The sequence below is a fragment of the Parasteatoda tepidariorum genome, chromosome 11 (assembly GCF_982258835.1).
Source record: "Parasteatoda tepidariorum strain Cologne lab strain chromosome 11, Ptep-v5.0, whole genome shotgun sequence".
Classification (NCBI taxonomy): Eukaryota; Metazoa; Arthropoda; class Arachnida; order Araneae; family Theridiidae; genus Parasteatoda; species Parasteatoda tepidariorum.
This window is the reverse complement of record NC_141765.1, coordinates 39451361-39469841: the sequence shown is the minus strand read 5'-3', so window position 1 is coordinate 39469841 and position 18481 is coordinate 39451361. Positions and strand designations below refer to the sequence as shown.

At 27.2% G+C, this 18481-nt stretch overlaps 1 protein-coding gene across 1 annotated transcript in view; it reads left to right on the top strand.

The window, feature by feature from the left end:
• Positions 1-1118: 1118 nt before the first annotated feature.
• Positions 1119-18481, top strand: part of LOC107456641 (glutamate receptor-interacting protein 1) — a 57458-nt gene continuing 40095 nt past the window's right edge. Inside the window, exon 1 of the mRNA XM_016074550.4 lies at positions 1119-1707. Within this exon, the coding sequence (XP_015930036.1) occupies positions 1662-1707 (46 nt within the window). The 5' untranslated portion in view covers positions 1119-1661. The remainder of the gene's footprint in view (positions 1708-18481) is intronic.

Sequence of the window (18481 nt, the reverse complement as noted above, 5' to 3'; positions counted from 1 at the left end):
AAATCAAGTACTAAACGCTTATTTTGCATTTATATATATACATATTTATTAATTTCAAATTTGTTAAATTATATATTCGAATACATACTTAAATTAAATTTAGATAAAAAAAATTATAAAAATATTTTTAAATTAAATATTTTAATTCCTTTATAGTTTACTACCTTTGATACATTTCAAAATTGCATAAACAACTGCAGCATCTCTTTTTTAATTTAATAAATTGAAGAAAAAAATTATTCTAGTTTTCTTTTTGTTATTAATAATTTTGAAGTAAGGTTTTACTAAAATTCTTTAATTTAGAAAAAAAAATTCCATTTTGGCAAAAATCTGTCCATTTGAAGAAAAATATTTAAAATTTTTAAATTTGTAATGATTAGAATGGAATTATTAGTATGAATTATTAGTGAAATTGAATTATTAATATTGAAATTGTATTCAGTTCTTTATATTCAAAATTATTTTAATTTTACAAGCAAATCACGTTTATATATTTTGTTCTTAATAAAAATATTAAACTAAAAATAACCTATAAATAAACTAAATATTTATTTTTTACTGTTAATTGCTTAGCAGTGATACATACAACTGAGTTAATAAGTAAATTTATATGATTATTTATTATTTAAAATAAGAACAGAATTTTATCAAAAGACATCGAAAGAAATACATAGGGAAAATACATCGGGATTAAAGAAATACATTACAGACATTAAAGAAATACATCGGGAAGAAGTATAGTAACAAGTGTTAAGATAATTTAAATTAGCAAATTAATATTTTTCAAACTTAGCAGTTAGTTCTGTTTGGTCATCATGAAGGATTAATTTACAATTTCAAATTAGCAAAAAGCCAACATAATTAGAAAAATTATTTTCTATCTACTTAAATATAATCTTTCCAAAAAAAAGTTTGACAAATTAAAAAATTTAACATGCTAGTAGCATTAAAACCTAGTTTTCTTTAGCATGATACTTCAAGTTTATTTGAAATAATCGTAACGAGATGGCAGCACCATTGACAAAATAGGTATTTTCGCACAATACTGCAATCGTATCGTATCAATGCAACATTTTTTTTCAATACATGGAACCGTTGTCCCTCCTAGATGGCGCCCTCAGTGTTGTTACAGAGAATCAAAATCGTAACCTCTACTTGCAAAAAATTATGATGTATTTTTTACCGGTTTCACATTAGCAAAAAGTAAATAAGCAGACTGTTTTGCATGGGAGTTTCGTTTAACAATTTTTATTGTATTTACTCACCGCCTTATAATTTTTTAAACATTTATTGTCCTATTAAATGTGAAATTCGCGCTTGCTGAAGTTTAGAATTTTGTACATAGTAGCTTTTGTGTTGTTTTGACTTTTAACTTTCTCTAATGAGAGTGCGCATGCGTTCGATGAATTCTGTTCTTGTTTTGAGAAACTCTCGTTCACATTATTTGTTTGTTTTCTGTTGTGTCCCGAATTCGGCTCGAATTTTGATTTTTTATAAAAGAAGAAGTTTTAATGAGCAATTTTTTGTAAACATTTTTTTAGAAGGTAATGTCTGTTCTGACAATAGTATCTGAAGTATGATATGATCCAATTATGTCAGCTAATAAATATTGAATAACAAACTATTTATTTAAAATAATTTGAATAAACGTTAAAAGAAGGATGCCTGGTTGGGGATCCGGTTGCTTTGGATCATTTAAGAAAAATGGTAAGAACTTTTTAATTTTAAATTTTTTTCCTTAAAATTTTTTACGTCTGATAACAATTTTCAGTTCTAACCCTTTTCGGATTTTGTTTTATTTTTTTTATTTAAAGTACATGGATTTACTTTACAAATATTATATACATTTCATAGTTTTATTATGGAAATATTTTAAATATTCATGATATTATTTATTGAGTAGGAATTTAATTTAATTAAGCATTTTAAAAATTTTGTATTATATGGAGAGGTTTTATTAAAAAATGATTATGTTTTGAAATCAATTGGTCTGTGATTTTACATTCTTCAAATGTAGATGAATTGTTGCTGTGGTAGTAGCTAATACTTACTCAGTTGGGTTATAGATGGTTAGGGTTTTGCTTATTTATTGCTCGCATCACTATCTTCAGTTTTTTTTCTCAACATGAATAAGTTCAATTCCTTACAAATGCGAAGTCATTGTGGTTTGTCCCTGTCATGATTATTTCAGTTTAACTACTTAATCCAAAATTCCATAATTTTAACTTGAATGTTTTATATCAGAATTAAGCATTTAGTCATCAGAATCATTCTGTGCTTTTTTATGATATTTTATTATCAGCAAAAAATGATTACCAGTCTATATAGCTAATGTGCATTTCTTAATGCTCAATTCTAGAACTTTGTAATATACCCAGCTTTGTAGATAAGGCAAATTTTAAGAAACAGTATTGCAACAAATTTTTCGATATTTGTCAAATATAGCAACAAACTGATTTTCCAATGGTCACGCAGGTTTAATAGCTTAGTATGTGCTGTTGAACTTATTAAATGAAGCTTTGGCTTGAATCTTATGTTTTCTGTGGTTGTAATATTATAATATTAAGTTTTCAAATTTATTCTATTATTTAAAAGATATGGCTAAAATGATTTTGTTCTATCTAAGAAAGTTTTCTTTGATCCATCAGTTTGTTTGGGAAATCACTGTAAACTGGCTGCATATTGTAGTTAAATTTTCTGCAATAGAATATTTTATACATGATAACATTGAAATTAGTTAGGTTTTCCGATTCAGGACCACACGATGGCTAAATCAAAACTGCTTAGTCAATCATGAAAATGTACACAAAGTGAGAGTAGAGCTAATGAGTTTGAGGGTCAAAAGTACCCACCCATAATATTATGAGCATGCTTTTTAATAAATTGTCTATTCTCAGGTGTGACAATTGTATAGCCCAGAAGGGATTTTGGTATCTCTATAAAAAGTCACCCTCAAGACTTAAATCAGTTGCCAATTTGATAAATGAGAAGCTGTATCATGCTAATGAAAAACATAATAAAATGAAATAACTCAAAAGTTTTTCGCATCAATTTTGAACTTTTTAAAGTTTTTTTTTAACCCTATTTAATTAACTTTGTGAAATAAAGTGGTTATGATACTTTACTTACTAGGAACTGCGAGACAGTAATTGAAAAAATATACAAGTTCCCTAATCCATAAATACAAAGAGCTTTAGTACTAAGAAAAATTGAAAAGTGTTAGGCTGATAAAAAATTTTTAAAACACTAAAATTCATACATAATATTCAAAACCATGATAAAAATTCTAATTTTAAAGCAAAAAAAAAAACTAAATATATCCAAAACAATACTTGAAATATAAATCACCAGTCGCTTCAATTGTGGCCATTAATTTACAGATATTACTATATAGTAATTGAATTTAAAAATAGTCTTATGTTTACAAATTTTCCTATTTTGATTGTCATATATTTGAAATTTATGGATATTGAAACTATTAAATTTAAAATACCACCTTTAAGTATTTTTTGGTTTGTAATACCCACTCAGAAAATACTTAAAGTTGAGCAGGGCAATAATCTTTGTATGAATTTGAAACTTTCCCCTTGTGTCTGTGTTGTGTGTGTTTTGTCTGAATGACTGATAGTTTCTCTTAACTTATGTATTTTTTTAAAAGAAAAAAGTTAGAAATTTTGTTATTCGAGAAATTTAGAGTATTTAAATTTTTATCCTTGTTTAATATAAACAAAAAGTTAAGTGTATATTTTCAATATATTATTTGCATATTTGTAAGTTAATTTATTTATTTAATTCACGTGTTTTCTCTTTTATTTAATAAAATACAATTAATTTCAGGTTGTTGACTTAATGAATGCCTTTCCAATATAAATTGGTCATTAGGTACATTTTCATTAACATAATGATATTGTTGTATAAGTGTATCATAAAAAAAGATATTAAAAGACTTAAAATAAGGCAAAAAATTTTATTAATTATTTACTTTTATTGTTATTATTGTTTGTTTTTTTTGTAAGGAGCATTTTAAGTGGGTGGTAATCTAGAAAAGGTTGGGAACCTATGCTTTAGAGTGAAAGATTAGTTCATGCTATTATATTGTTAAATAATATTTATTCATTTTTTTTAAGAAACTTTCTTCTTAATGCAAGATATTAAAGACAAACTTTGTTCATAAAATAACTAAAATATGTTTTGAAAATCTCTGAACTAGGTATACATTAATTTAAAAAAAGAAAAGCTTTTTTTTTCTTTTCTTTTTTGTAATAAAAATGCAAATTTACTGTTTGGAGTGTGAATGAAGGATTGATGATTTTGACAATTATTACAAATTTTAGCAGAAATCAGAGAAAAAATTATACAGAGGGAAACATTTTTTTCTTTCTTTTAATTAATAATTTAGAGAAATTCTTCAAATTCCTTGATACTTTCTAGAAGATTTTTTTAACTTAGATATTCATGGGTAAAATTGTATAAATATCCAAAACTAACAGCATCCAAAAGTGGTTTTAATTTAATTTAATGTTGGGGTCTACTTTGGAAAAATTTGGATCCTTTAATGAACTTTTCTCCAATTATTTTATCGTTAAAACGGGTCCTTCACAGTATGTTTCATTTTAAAAATTGGGCTTTCGTTGAAATTTTTTCTTTAAAAACGGAATAGATAACATTATTTAATTTTGATGCTTTGACTCTTTGAAAAGCCTCGTTTTTGAGTTTTTTTTCTTTTCAGAAAAACAATAATTTTTTTTCTTCGCTTAATCACAAAAACAGGACCCTATCAGCAAAAAAAAAAAAAAAAAAAAAGGAGTCTACGCTAAAAATATAATATGAAGTTTGCATACATAAAATACGGTTTTGTAAAAAATGATTGAAATGTGAAGCATAAAATAATAGAAATGAAAATAGGGTGCCCAACCTTTTTGAATGAAGAGCCACTTGTACTGCAGGTTAAGTAATGAATGACTGCATGCCGAAGTATTTAGTCATGCTGACAGCAATGATGATTGTTTTAATGTAATCATCGGTGTTTTAGACGCAATTCTTTTTATCAGTCAACATATTTGCAGTAATATATTGTCACAATCACAATATATAAGCGTAAAGTTAAATTTTTTTAAATATTAAAATTCGTTCAAAGCTGAAAAATACCGAACTGATATTTTTTATTTAAAAGAAAAATTCCTTCTTATCAAAAAAAGAATATATATATACATATATATATTTTTTTTGATAAGAAGGAAATATTTTTCTTATGAAAAGTATCAGAGAGAGTTTGGTATTTATTTATATATTGTATATATATAAATAAAGATGAGGAAAAATCAATGGCTTTTTATCTCATCCCGGGACACAAAGGCTTATTTTAAATTAACTGTAGTTTTCATGAAAGAAAATAAATAAAAATTTTCTGAGAAATGTAAATGCAAATGAAATATTTTAATTAAAAAATTTCATGGGATCTAAAATGATTTAAAACAAAACAGAGGCATTTATAGCTCAAAATAAGATTCAACATTCAGTTGGGATGTAGTTGTTCCAGTTCATTTTTAACTTAGGACATATAAATTTAGTGAATTAAGGAATATTTTATGAATGTTACATTTTAATCGGTTTTTTAAGCGCTTTTTTAAACAACATAAAATTGGAAGCAAAGTTAAAAACAGTAAACAGTTTAAAAACCCACTTCCGAATTTTATTTTGCGTGTTGTAATATTATTGTATTAAAAATATTGAAATTATTAAAAAAAAACTTTTGGAAATGGAAAACTATAAAAGAAGACGAAAAAAAAAAAAAAAAAAACGATTGAAAAATAAACTGGATTGACGATGAAATCGGCACAAATAAGGTACGTCCAAAGTGATTATTAAAATGCGCGATTCGAAACTTGCCAAACATTAATAATATTGTATTAAAAATATGGAAAATTTCTGTGCAAAAAAGCTTAGCAATTACTGTAAAAAAAATAGAAAATTACTTAGATTAATAGTGAAATAAAATGTAATATCGAGATTTTCAAAAACGATAATGCATCAACAGATAATATAAACGAAGTTAATATCCGGATTTTCAGAACACTGTGGACACTGAAAGAATAATAAAGAAATAAAAAAAAAACTTTGATTTGCAATGAAATCGGTACAAATAGAGTGCACATTTAAATACGCGATTCGAGTGTGTTATTAATACGTATTAAAAATATCAGTATTCTCAAAACTAAGTGGTAATGAGTGTAGCGTAAAGCTATTGTTAGAGCAGTACTATTATATGGCGCAGAAACCTGGAAACAGACTAAGATCGAAATACAAAAATTAGAAACCTTTCAAAACAAATATTTAAGATTTATTTTTAAAATTTTCTGGCCCTACAAAGTATAAAATCAAAATCTATTAAAGAAAGCTAAAATAGAAACAATAGAAGATGAAATTAAAAAACGAAGATGGAGCTGGCTCGGACACATCCTTAGAATGCCCAAAGAAAAAATTACATCTGTTGCGCTTACATGGGCCCCTGATGGTAAAAGAACAAGAGGAAGACACAGACTTACCATCCAGCGCATGTTTTTGGGCGAATTAAAAGAATGTAGAATATCTGGCTGGGAGGGAGCAAGATCTATTGCTAGAGACAGGAGGCGTTGAAGGGATATGCTAGAGGCCTTAAGTGCCCAAAGGCACGTAGAGGATAAGTAAGTAATGAGTGTAGCGTAAGTGCCGAAAAACGATGGAAAAATAGCTTGGATTTACGACAAAATGGAAGCTAATAAAAAGCTTCAAAAGTGATTATTTAAATTCGAAATTCACGCATCGTAATTATGTCATATTAAAAATATTGGGATTTATTAAACTTGGGAAATTCTTAGCATTTACCACCAAAAAAAGCGAGTTATTAATTCGATTGCTGGCGTCGAAAACTTAAATGCGCAACTCAGAAATTTATATATATATTTTTTTTATGTTCAGGCCGTAGGCCGCACATCGAGAGCTGGCGGGCCGCAGGTTTATGCACCCCTTCTCCAAAGAATTATAAATACAATACTAGGAGGATGGTCTTACACCAAACAAATAGAAATTTTAGCCCCGTTTCTTGTTATTTTTTCTGAGATTAATTTCATCTATGCACAAAATAAATTTTCAATAAGAAGCTGGTTGCCTCGTAATTTTTAAGGTAGTGGCTTGTTTACTCTATAAAACAAACAGTAATAGTGAGAAGAAAAAAAAAGGCGTGAAAAGCTAAAAATTACTGCTGAGAAGATTTCACTAGTCTCCTGTAATTCTTCTTAATTTCTTCTTTTTTAAATAAATTAATAAATTGAATTAATAATTAATGAACTAATTTGTATTAATTCTAGTAAGATCAATTAAAATTACTAAAATATTATTGATCAACATAATTTAGTCGCTTTCCCAATACTATTTCGTTTTGCGTAAACTGAACTAACGCATTCACATTACAACGATATGCATATGTACAGTATAAGCAAAGCAAAAGATATTATAGATTATAATGAGTTTTCTAAGTTCAATATTTCATAATAAGCTTGTTTATTCTGCGTACCTACTGAGTTTATCGTAGAAAGATCTCGTTGTAGTTCGTGAGAAATCAACTTATTCTAGAACTTAAACCAGTTGGGGGCTTTAAGGGTTTTGAAAAGAGATCCTTGTTCTATATAAAAATTGTAGTTAGTAATTAAAAGGTTAAAAAGGAATACCTTCGAAATATTCTTTGCTCCAGGCCTTAAATTGAGATTGATATTTCATTCCTGTTTTCATCGGTGCAATTCTTCGTGTGAAGAATATGGCCTATCATAAAGTTTAGAGGGACACATATCAAGAGAACATGTATGTGTGTGATTTCTACAAATAGTCAATGTCCATAATTTTCATCATTGTTGAGTATTTGAATTTTTGTTTATAGCATTTTTAAGACTTGAAAGTATTATGGGTGCGGGTACCCCATATATTAACCGCCAAGTGAACAAGTATAATTTTAGCAACTTTTTCTAAAAAGTTATTTTAAAATTTTTTATGTGTAATTAAAACACTTAAAGCTGATTATTTGAATTGGAAGCATTTTCAAACTTTAAAATACTGTGGGTAGCCCATATTTTAACCACTAATTAAGCAGATACAATTTCAGCAACTTTTTCGAAAAATTTATTATAAAATACACAGAATGTTGCAATCAATTTTAACATTCTTGAGTCTCACCTGTTGTAAGTTAGGTTGGCATATTGCGATATTGCTCTGCAGACTTTATAATGAAACATGTAACGATGTAGCCTTAAAAACGTTTTAAGAATAAGTTTAGAATATCTCAAAGGCAACTATGAAACACCTAATTGATGAGCATATATTTTGATATTTTTTATTTTTATTTTCTACACCTATCAGATTTCCTTTCAAAGCTTCTGGGGGTGTTAATTTCATTTGTTAAAATGATTGAAAATACAAATGCTTTGAAAACCCACTTAATTTGTTTTACGATATTAAATGTCAGCGGTGTCACGTTTGCTAACCCATCTTCTAATGCACCCCTCTGTGAAGAAAAAAAATCACCTTAGTCTTTAAAAATAGAATTTACCTCTATTTTTCTTCACTGTGTTTTCACCCTTCCCTGTGGTTTGTAGGCGGATTCTCATTATATGTTACCACAACCCTATGGATTGCCCCTCACACCCTTTACAAATGCATCAGATATCCTAGTCTTCATTTTTCATCGAAGTTGGATATGTCTTGCGTATACTTCATTTTTAAATCTTTTTTCATAATTTGGGATTACGAAATTTATTTGCAGAAGTTAAATGTTTAATTATATAAGAATTATGGTAATAATTATACATTTTAATGGCAATTTTTGGCTATGAAATCAGTTTGGAGGAGTATTGCTTCAATTGAGACTTTCGTTTATTTTGATTCGGATTGCTGATAGACTTTATGTTGGTTATTTTATTTTTCTAAATGTAAACTTCGCGTTTAAACAAATGACTCATTTTTGGGACTTTACTTTAAGAGGTAAGTTAAATTGTTTGTGTTAATTTTTTTTATTTATTTGATAATACTTTTACATAGTTTGTTTCAACAACAGGGATAATTTGTTTCAGGCAATCAAACTGTTTTTGATCTTCCTTATTAGTGATTTTACAGATTTCAATAAAGTTTTTGTTTCTCCAAAATTGAAATACTTCTTTGCTTTGTGTATTTTTTAAATAAATTTTTGACTAGAATTCAAGATATATGTGTATGTACACCCACACACAAGCACCCCCGGTATATATATATATATGTGTGTGCTATGAAGTGGAACTATCTTCTAATAAATAGTGGACTTAATAATTATTTCAATTTTTCAAAGCGTTTACTAATATATATATATATATATATATATATATATATATATATATATATATATATATATATATATATATATATATATATATATATATATATATATATATATATATCTCGAAAGTTTCATTTAAATAGATTTAATGGTTTGATTTTTAAACCTTATCTAAAACAACTTGATTTTTTCCCCACCAGAGTTAAAAGAAAAACTTTCTGCTCGCTTTGATTAACTCTTGTTACTTAGTTCCAATCCCTTCGTTGCCTCCTCATTTTGGCAAAATTCGGTAGAAAATCACAGATTTTTTTTTTTTAATGTTTAATTTTTATAGAACTCTGGTATTTATTCATACCACGAAGATGAGTTCAGTAAAAAAGCTGAAAAAAGAAATCCAAAGTTGTTATCTACAAAAACATTATTTAAATGATAGTAAAAATGCCAGAAATTAAAGAAAGAAAGAAGTGTATATAGGAAACATTTATCCACAGAATGATATCAACGTTTTAATAAAAATATCGATACGAGATTTTATATATTTATTAAAATTGCGTGAATATGAATATTAATGTATGATTTCTAAATCACGCGAATACAAATATCGATGTTTGATTTTAAAATTACTTGAATACGAATTCCGATATATAATTTTTAAGTCACTTGAACACGAATCATAATTGCGGCTTTTAAATCGCGTGAATACGAAGCACGATATTTGATATGAAATCGTGAAATTACGAAACACGATGCATGATCTTAAATCGCGGAAATAGGAATCGTGATGTGTGATTTTAAATCATGTGAATGTAATTTTAAATCGCATTTGCATTGGTAGAAAAAAACGTAAAAACGAATTTTTTCCCCTCTGGAATTCGAAAACGACAAACTTTCTTTGAAGAGAAGGTTTATTCTTTAATTTTTTAGTATAAGTAAAAAAAAATTGCGAGATGGTGAAAAATTTTCCGGAAACGGCTTTCGCACGTTCGTGTATGTTATACAGGTTATTATACTCCCACCTTAAATTTTATTAATTTATTTGAATTTTTGACCATCCAGATTGTGCGGCTTTGGAGGGCAGCCGCAATCTGGTTAGATAGTCCCAATAATTTCGGTAGGAGAATAATCGAAAGTTAGGACCTCTTGTTATTTTTATTTTTTGCGTATTTAGCATATCTCAAGAAGTTTTAAAACTAGTCGAAATTTTTTTGCACGCAATTGTAAAATTCCTTTTTCCAAAGATAATTAATTCCATGTAAATTTTTTTTTAATATCTCATTTTGTTTAATATGAGTCGAAAATATATTAAAATTTTGTATTTGTTTTAAGAAATAACAAAGTTTAAAATAACGTAAAAATTTGTTTACATCCCAATTCAAAATTTTTTGACTGTTATTAAATAAAATATATTAAAAAAACTATTAAAGATAATTTTTTACTTTGAAATATCTTTTAAGCGACTAATAAGCTAAATTTGTAATTGTGTGCAATTTTTTTTTTTAAATTGCTTGAAAATTTTTCCAAGATATGAGGAGGTGTGCAAAATGTATAATAATTAACATTAAACTTTAAACCGCTGACTAAACTACCGGGATCATAATTTACATTGCTGCAACCCCCGCCACCCCCTTAATTTTGAAAGTCATGTATTCATTTATCGATTTGAAGGTCATAAAATTGCTGGAAAAAGGGGGAGTTTGGAAAGAGATAAAATAAATTTTTGACTATTAAATAGACGCTTTTTATTTTAAGTTGCTATCCTGTGTATTTTTTAATCACGGTAGAATAAGTACCAAATTTGTTTTTCAACTATATATATATATATATATATATATATATATATATATATATATATATATATATATATATATATATATATATATATATATATATATATATATATATATATATATATATATATATATATAAATATAAAGAAAGGCAAGGAAGTTTTATTATCAAGTCTGAGTAACTTAAAGTAATACGACTAAATAATAGACTAATCTAGAATATAATTTGTTAATCTTGTAATAGGAAGCTTTTTTACTTCCTGATTTACGGTCAGACATTTTCCCTGCATTTTTTTCTCTCTTTACGTTGGCTATCAAACAGGCCGCTCTTCTTAGACTAATATCAGTAAGGAGATATGCATCCGCTTTCGTCTTTAAGAAAATAAAACTTGGAGAGCTAAGTTAGAAAGTAACACACAGGAGCGAGGACAACGAAGCGTCAAACCGCTAAGTTTTGCCATCTGCGTGAGCGCATAAAAACATTAGGACTAGTAGCTTCTCTTATGCCATTTGCAGCCCAAAATAAATCTCTTACAAAGGGGATCAACCACAAATTGGACTATTTTTTTAAAAATGAATGACGTTTTCATATGATTAAAAAATTTGTCTAATTAAGTTGCGTTTAGTTTTCGAAAAATAAAAATTTTCATGAACAATGAAAGGAAAAGTTGTAGCTTTTATAAAAAGTTGCCAAAAATAAAGACATATCTCGCTACTGTCCAGGTCCTTATAAATTTTGAGTTTTAACTTAAAAAATTATGTAAATTAACATGATGTGATTTTTTAAATGAAGTGCGAAGAAAAAATAAGTATTCTAAAATAACTTGAGATCCAGTAACAGAATTTTCCCTTACAACGATTTTAGGGACCCATTTGGAATGATATGTTAATTATGTTTCATAATGAAACCGCTTCATAAGCAGGCAAAAAACATACTTAATATTAACTAATATTTTTCTTTCTAAGGTTTAAAATTCTTACCAATAAGAAAAGGATTTGAATTCATTCAATAAGGTATACAAATTTTTGCGTCTGTATAATTTTTAATGTTTTAATTTGAAATATGTAAAACGATTCGTAGAAATTAAAATTTTCAAATGACTTTTGATTAAAATTAATTGAAAAGAAAATATTTTTCAATAGTTATTTGACAAAACTTGTTTAAATTATTTCGAATTTTTTTTCATTAAATTTTTTGCAATTTTTTTGCTCTTTTTTTTATTAAAGAAATTTTCGATTATTAAATGGAATATTCAATTGTGTGTATTTGTTTTTTTGCATATAACTATGGTGAGCGAGTAATATAATGATGTACTATAAGTTTCTGTACGTTAACAGTCTCATAGAAAAAAGGAGAAAAAAACTAACTAGAGCTTAAAATAAATAACATTGAGAGATTCAAAGATTCTACAGTACTATTGGCAGAACTAATGTCACTAAAGTGCGTTTGTGCATCATCTGGTTTTGTACCTTCCCGCTAAGCAATATATCAGCGAAATCTTATCATTGTGTCAAATGTTAGTTTTTTCCCCCTCTACTCAGTACTTGTGGTATTTTACCTTTCGTTTTTGTGTTCCTAATCTGCCCTAAAAGCTTGTCATATTGGTTATATAGTAAAGCAAGTTTAAGTAAGTACCAGCAATTCGAATTATTTTTCAAAAGCCACAAAATTTAAATGTCTAATTGATTTTCTTTTTTTATCGCTCACTTGGACTTCGTTTATTTCCTTTCAATTCGATTTTTTCATATTTAAACCTAGACGACCACAAAAACAACTTAACTGTGACGAGATATCGAGAATTCCTTAGGGATAGCTTTGTTTCATGATGTTCGGCTCATAGACAATAAAATCGACTTTTTTACCCGATGAGTAATTCAAATTATTATTTCTTTATAATTTCAAGTAATAGATTAAATTAATAATTATTAACAATTTAAATTACTTAATTTAAAATTATGATCTTACAAAATTCATCTCATGATGAATTATGTGAGATTATTATTTGAAATAGGTATGTTTTGTTACAAAACTAACGATATTGATAACGACTGAAAGAAATTTGTACACTTTAAATTTTCTAAAATAAAATTGTATTAAATCTTTGCAATAAATGATGAAAATAAGCTATTTATTCTTTAATATCAGTAAGCAGTGATGGAAGAGTGCTATGAAATCAAAGGAATATGCATTGAACTAAATAATAGTTGAGTAGGACTCCCAAATCAAAATGGCTCCCAAATTAACTCAATAGTTGAATTGAGAGCTTTGTGTTCGAAACAGCACAATACTATGGTTGAATCGCTTAAAATTCTTACATTTTGTGAAATGAGATTTAAATGCTAGCTGCCTTAAAATGCCTATATTTTGTGAAATAGGATTTCTCAGCTCTGTTTTAGAAGGCATTTTGATATTTTTAAAACACTTTTATGTAAAGATATTCTAAAACAATTTTGCGGAACCCTAGCGTTCCGCGAAAGGTTCACGGAGGTCCCAAGAGTAAAAAGTCTTTTTAACTAGTTTTAATTTTCGAAGCTGCAATTAAATTTTTAAAATTTCAAATTAATAGTCCATTATTTTAATGTTTTTATGAAATTATTTAATTGAAATGCTTGTAACGAAAGAAATTTCTAAACAATGTTTTTTCTAATAGTAATATAAAAAATGAAGTATGAAAAAGATATGCATTTGTGAAAAATTTCATTAGTATTTCGCACTGAAGAAAAATAACCATATTCAAAAATCAAGAATGTGTTCTCTGATAACCATTCTCAACATTTATTTCCTTCCTTTTTTGTTTCGATTTTAACAAGAACCATATTTCAACTCATTTATTTTCAGTTTATACATGCACTAAAATCAAATTAAGAACTAGACTAGATGACGCTCCAGACCTGTGAATTCAACTGTCTGACATAAAACCCAATTTTAAGAGTAATATTGATTAAACGATATGATGAAAAAATTTCATTCTTCATTTATTCACAAATTTTTTTTCTCAAAATAATTAATAAAATTTAGATCATTACATATTTTCAAAATAACTAGTCTTTTGTTAGTTGATACATTCACAATTGCTGATGAAGCATATTAAGTCTAGGAGTTCTATCTAAAAAAGACCGATCATTTAACCCTGACATTTATTCTGCATTTTTGTACAGAATTCTATTTTCGAAAAAAAAAATGAAGAATGCGTTGTCTTTTCGCCATTCAACAAGGAAGTGTAAAGGCAGTATGAATTATTTTTTATTCTTAGAAAGCTAATTTAATGTTCTTATCATTTAAAAAATAAATGGTTATATCATTTTCTTTCCCCTTACAATTTAAGACTAAGATGAATCGAGAAATCTGATCCCCTTTCTATCTTTACATTATCTGTGAAAGATTCCTCTTATACGACCGCCCACTCATACTAAGTTGAAATATGATGACGCTTGAAAAAAAAAGTTTGTTTATTACTGTAAGTCATATGCATCGAGATATGGTTCCTTTTTTTTCACTCTAAAGCTCTGGTGGTTCTCAACATTAATTAAATATTCCATAGCTTTATTAAGTTCACGTGCATAAAAATATTTATTGATTCAATTAATAGAGTAAAATTAATTAGGGATCTAAAATTTACCCGACAGACTAGGGAAAAGACGAGGGTGGAATTGAGGATACATTCAAGATAGATTCGTTTATTTATTATTACTTTTTTTTATAAACATACTGTCATTTTAAACTAATGATATCTAAAATTTCTCTAACTTGAAGGCATGCATTTTATTACGGATGAACATTGCTCCATTGCTGTGGAATGTTGTGTGTGTAAGAAAAAAAATATTTCCACAATAACTTTAGTTCTATTAGTCAGATTTTCATGCGCTGAGTTCCAATCTTAATGTTTTAAACGAGTGTCCTTAAATATGTTAATTAGTTAGGATAACTTATAAGTTACGAAATCAACCACAAAAATGTACTTTCTCTGAATAAAGATATTTTTTTTCCGGACTGAATATTTATTTTAAATTTTTTCGTATTTCGCCATTTCCCGAGTAATTTTTAAGAGCATCAAAAACCTCTTGTACACCACTAAAAATTTATTTACCTAAAGGCAAAAAATATATTTTAATAATTATTTAATATTTTATATTAGTCAATTCAATAATGGTCGAAAAACTTTTGAAATTTTGAACGTCATTTAAAATCTGACTAGTTTCCACAAAATTTTAAACTGAAACCATTTTTGAGATAGTGTCCCGCAGGCACAGCTCATAATATATACTATATATATGTTTAGAATACCAGTCGAAAATTAAAAGCATTAGGACTCGCAAATTAATATTTAAGCAAGGAAGATACGAAAAAGAATCATTAGTGAGGAATGGTAGGATGAAAAAAAAATTCGTTTTGTAATCAAACGGAATTTTATTTGCCCGATGAAACTTGAAGCGTTTCTCTCTATTTCTCCCGGAAATCAGACAAGTTTCGATACTTGAAGTTTATTTGATTTGCTTTCTAATTATGTTTTTATTTAGAAAATGTTTTTTATTACATTATCAGTTAAAAATTATTAAATAATGATAATTTCTTTCTAACCAATCACTTTTGTCCCTCCCCCATAAAATGCTTTTAAGGGAACAGTACGGACAAAATGTTAGAAAATAGTATTTGGCTTAAACCTACTTTGAGTTAATATTTTTTTCTTTCTAAAAAATAGTCTTTAGAGGGGTTAATATTGATAAAATAAAAACTAAATTATTAAAGTAGAATAACGGTGGAGAACAGTAGTGACGACTATTAAATATATTGTTACTTTTTAGCTGATTTGGATGCTAAATTAGTTGATCTATAATTTCAATATTTAATATATTTGGTTAAAATATGTGGCCCTTTAGTGGTCAGTATAAGAAAATTTATTGTGAAGAATAGTGGAGAAGTGAACTGAGAGACATCATTTTTTTAAGGTATTATGAAATGATAAAAAAAGGTTAATGAAAAATATTATATATTTCTAGTAACCTTACAATATACTACAAAAATATGCACTACAAAATAGCTACATAATAGCTACAAAAATATGCACTATTTATTTATTGTACTTTGTATTTAGATTGAAAATTTACATTGAATACCTGACTATATGGTTAAGACTATACATGAATAACTGACTATATGGACATTTTATTTATACAAATTGAGCTGTTAGTCATAATATTTATGTTATTAATAAATTTATTGCTTTTAGAATGTGAATTTGGACGGCTTTGAGAGAAAAAAATATTGTAAGAAAAATAAATTGATAAAAAAAAGCGAGAGACACAACAGAGTAAACAGAGTAAAAAATTTTGATGTTGATGTAAATTAAAAACATTTTTAAATTCAGAACTGTAGTTATCGTGTAAAAAATTATATAAAATCGACAAAATAACAGTTCTTTGAAAGAATTAGTGTGAATATATTACTGAAAATGTGCTTGTTTTTTAAAAGAAATATTTTTGCAATAAACCCATTCAGTTGATTCTAATGCGCACGAAAATATGTGTTATTAGTAAACAAAAGAATGAATAAATAGATAATTATAACACTGAAAAAGTAAATAAAAATGTGACTGCATGCACTGTAAAAAATTTTAGCTTGCCACAACACTAAAACTATTTACAGTGCGCTTTCTGGAAAATGCATCATGAATACGACCTATTGGAAAAGTTCGAATTCTCAGAAACTATTTGGAATCTGTATTCCTTACGTTTAAATTTTATAAAATTAAATTGTAAAAAAATGATAAATAATTCGTAAAAATTGAGGAACTCGTAAGAAACTCTTTGTGGTGTTTGCTTTATACATTACTCCTAATTTAAATTTCCGAGTTGTGTCCGTACCGCTTTATATATGAGATGTGTAATATGATGAAATATTTAATTACGTTTGTGCTTTTTTCAGTGTTCAGAGAATTCTAATTTAACCCTGTTGAGTTATAACAAAAATAGAAAAATATATCTAATCTACTTAGTTAATATTACATTAGTAACTCGATTAATGAAAATTTGCTTAGCATAATCAAATGAAGATCAAGGGGAACGGTTTATGTCTATTTTTCACAAAAATAATAGTTGGATCGACATCTTTTGCATTTTGAAAATTACTAAGTTTGAATAAATCTGCTAGACAAGTCTACAATTTGTTAAGTTCTGACATGGAAATCGTTTCTCCCTGTGAGTTATTACGTAGTGAGGATGGACAGTGCTGAGGAAAAATTGGCTCTGTCCTCCTTGAAATTCGTGTTTTCTCAGAATCATCTCTCATGGACATAAATCATTTTTCCCCTTGATCGTCATATATCTTTAATAATTACATAATTTGCGAAAAAAAGTTATTTTTGAGGGAGTGAGAACTTGCTTATAACTTATTATATTTTTTTTTACTTAAATTTTTTTTGTTTACTTTTCTGCTGGTTTTGTATTCACTAAAAGTTTCCTATTATTTTCGATTAACTCACAGATGACCTTTTTGTGCATCCATTCATTATTCACCCCTCCCCCTTGAAGTGTTGATAAGGGGCTGTCTCAAAATGGTCATTTAGTATCCACTTAATTTTCCTTCACTAGAATGGATGTGATATTTTATTTGTTGGGAGTCTAAGTCATGTTGGTACAAAAAGTAACGATTCAGCTGATTCTGCTGCCCCATTTGCCATTTTTCTCTTAACCCTGTCTGTACTCAGATATAAAACGATATGTTCGATAGTTTATCACACGCTATAGCATTTTTTTAATAAACTACGTACTACTTATGCTGTTCGGGAAATCATTTTGCTTTTTTGCGCGTTATTGGTATTTTAAATTATATGTTAATGTTTTATTGTATTTACGATTTTATTCACGTTCGTAAGTATATCATACTTTCGTACCGTTTTACCTACATCTCGCAATTATATTGTATTGATTTCTTTTACCTGGTTTTATTCACTTGCACTATTTTATGGATTTCAATTTTATGAAAATAAAAGTATGTTATCTACTTTACTTTTTGATCTGTTTTTACGTATTGTTCGGTGCATCATGTCCCTTTTTTTGGACCTTGTAAAGAAGAATTCCTCCTTAGGAAATTGCCGTCTAACCGTTACATCTTTAAATATAACTATTATTGAAATAATTACAATAATGATTACTTTAAGAGTAAAACAAAGAGCCCGGTCTAAGACATTGACATAGACTATTTGAACTTAAAAAGTGGGCCTTAGATTACCATTTATACCTCATTTTATATATGTATATATATATACACGCTCATGGGCTACAATAGTGGTAAATATGAAAATACACATTCTTTTCAGCAGCAATACTAGCACAAGTCATAATTCAACTTGAAGGTAAT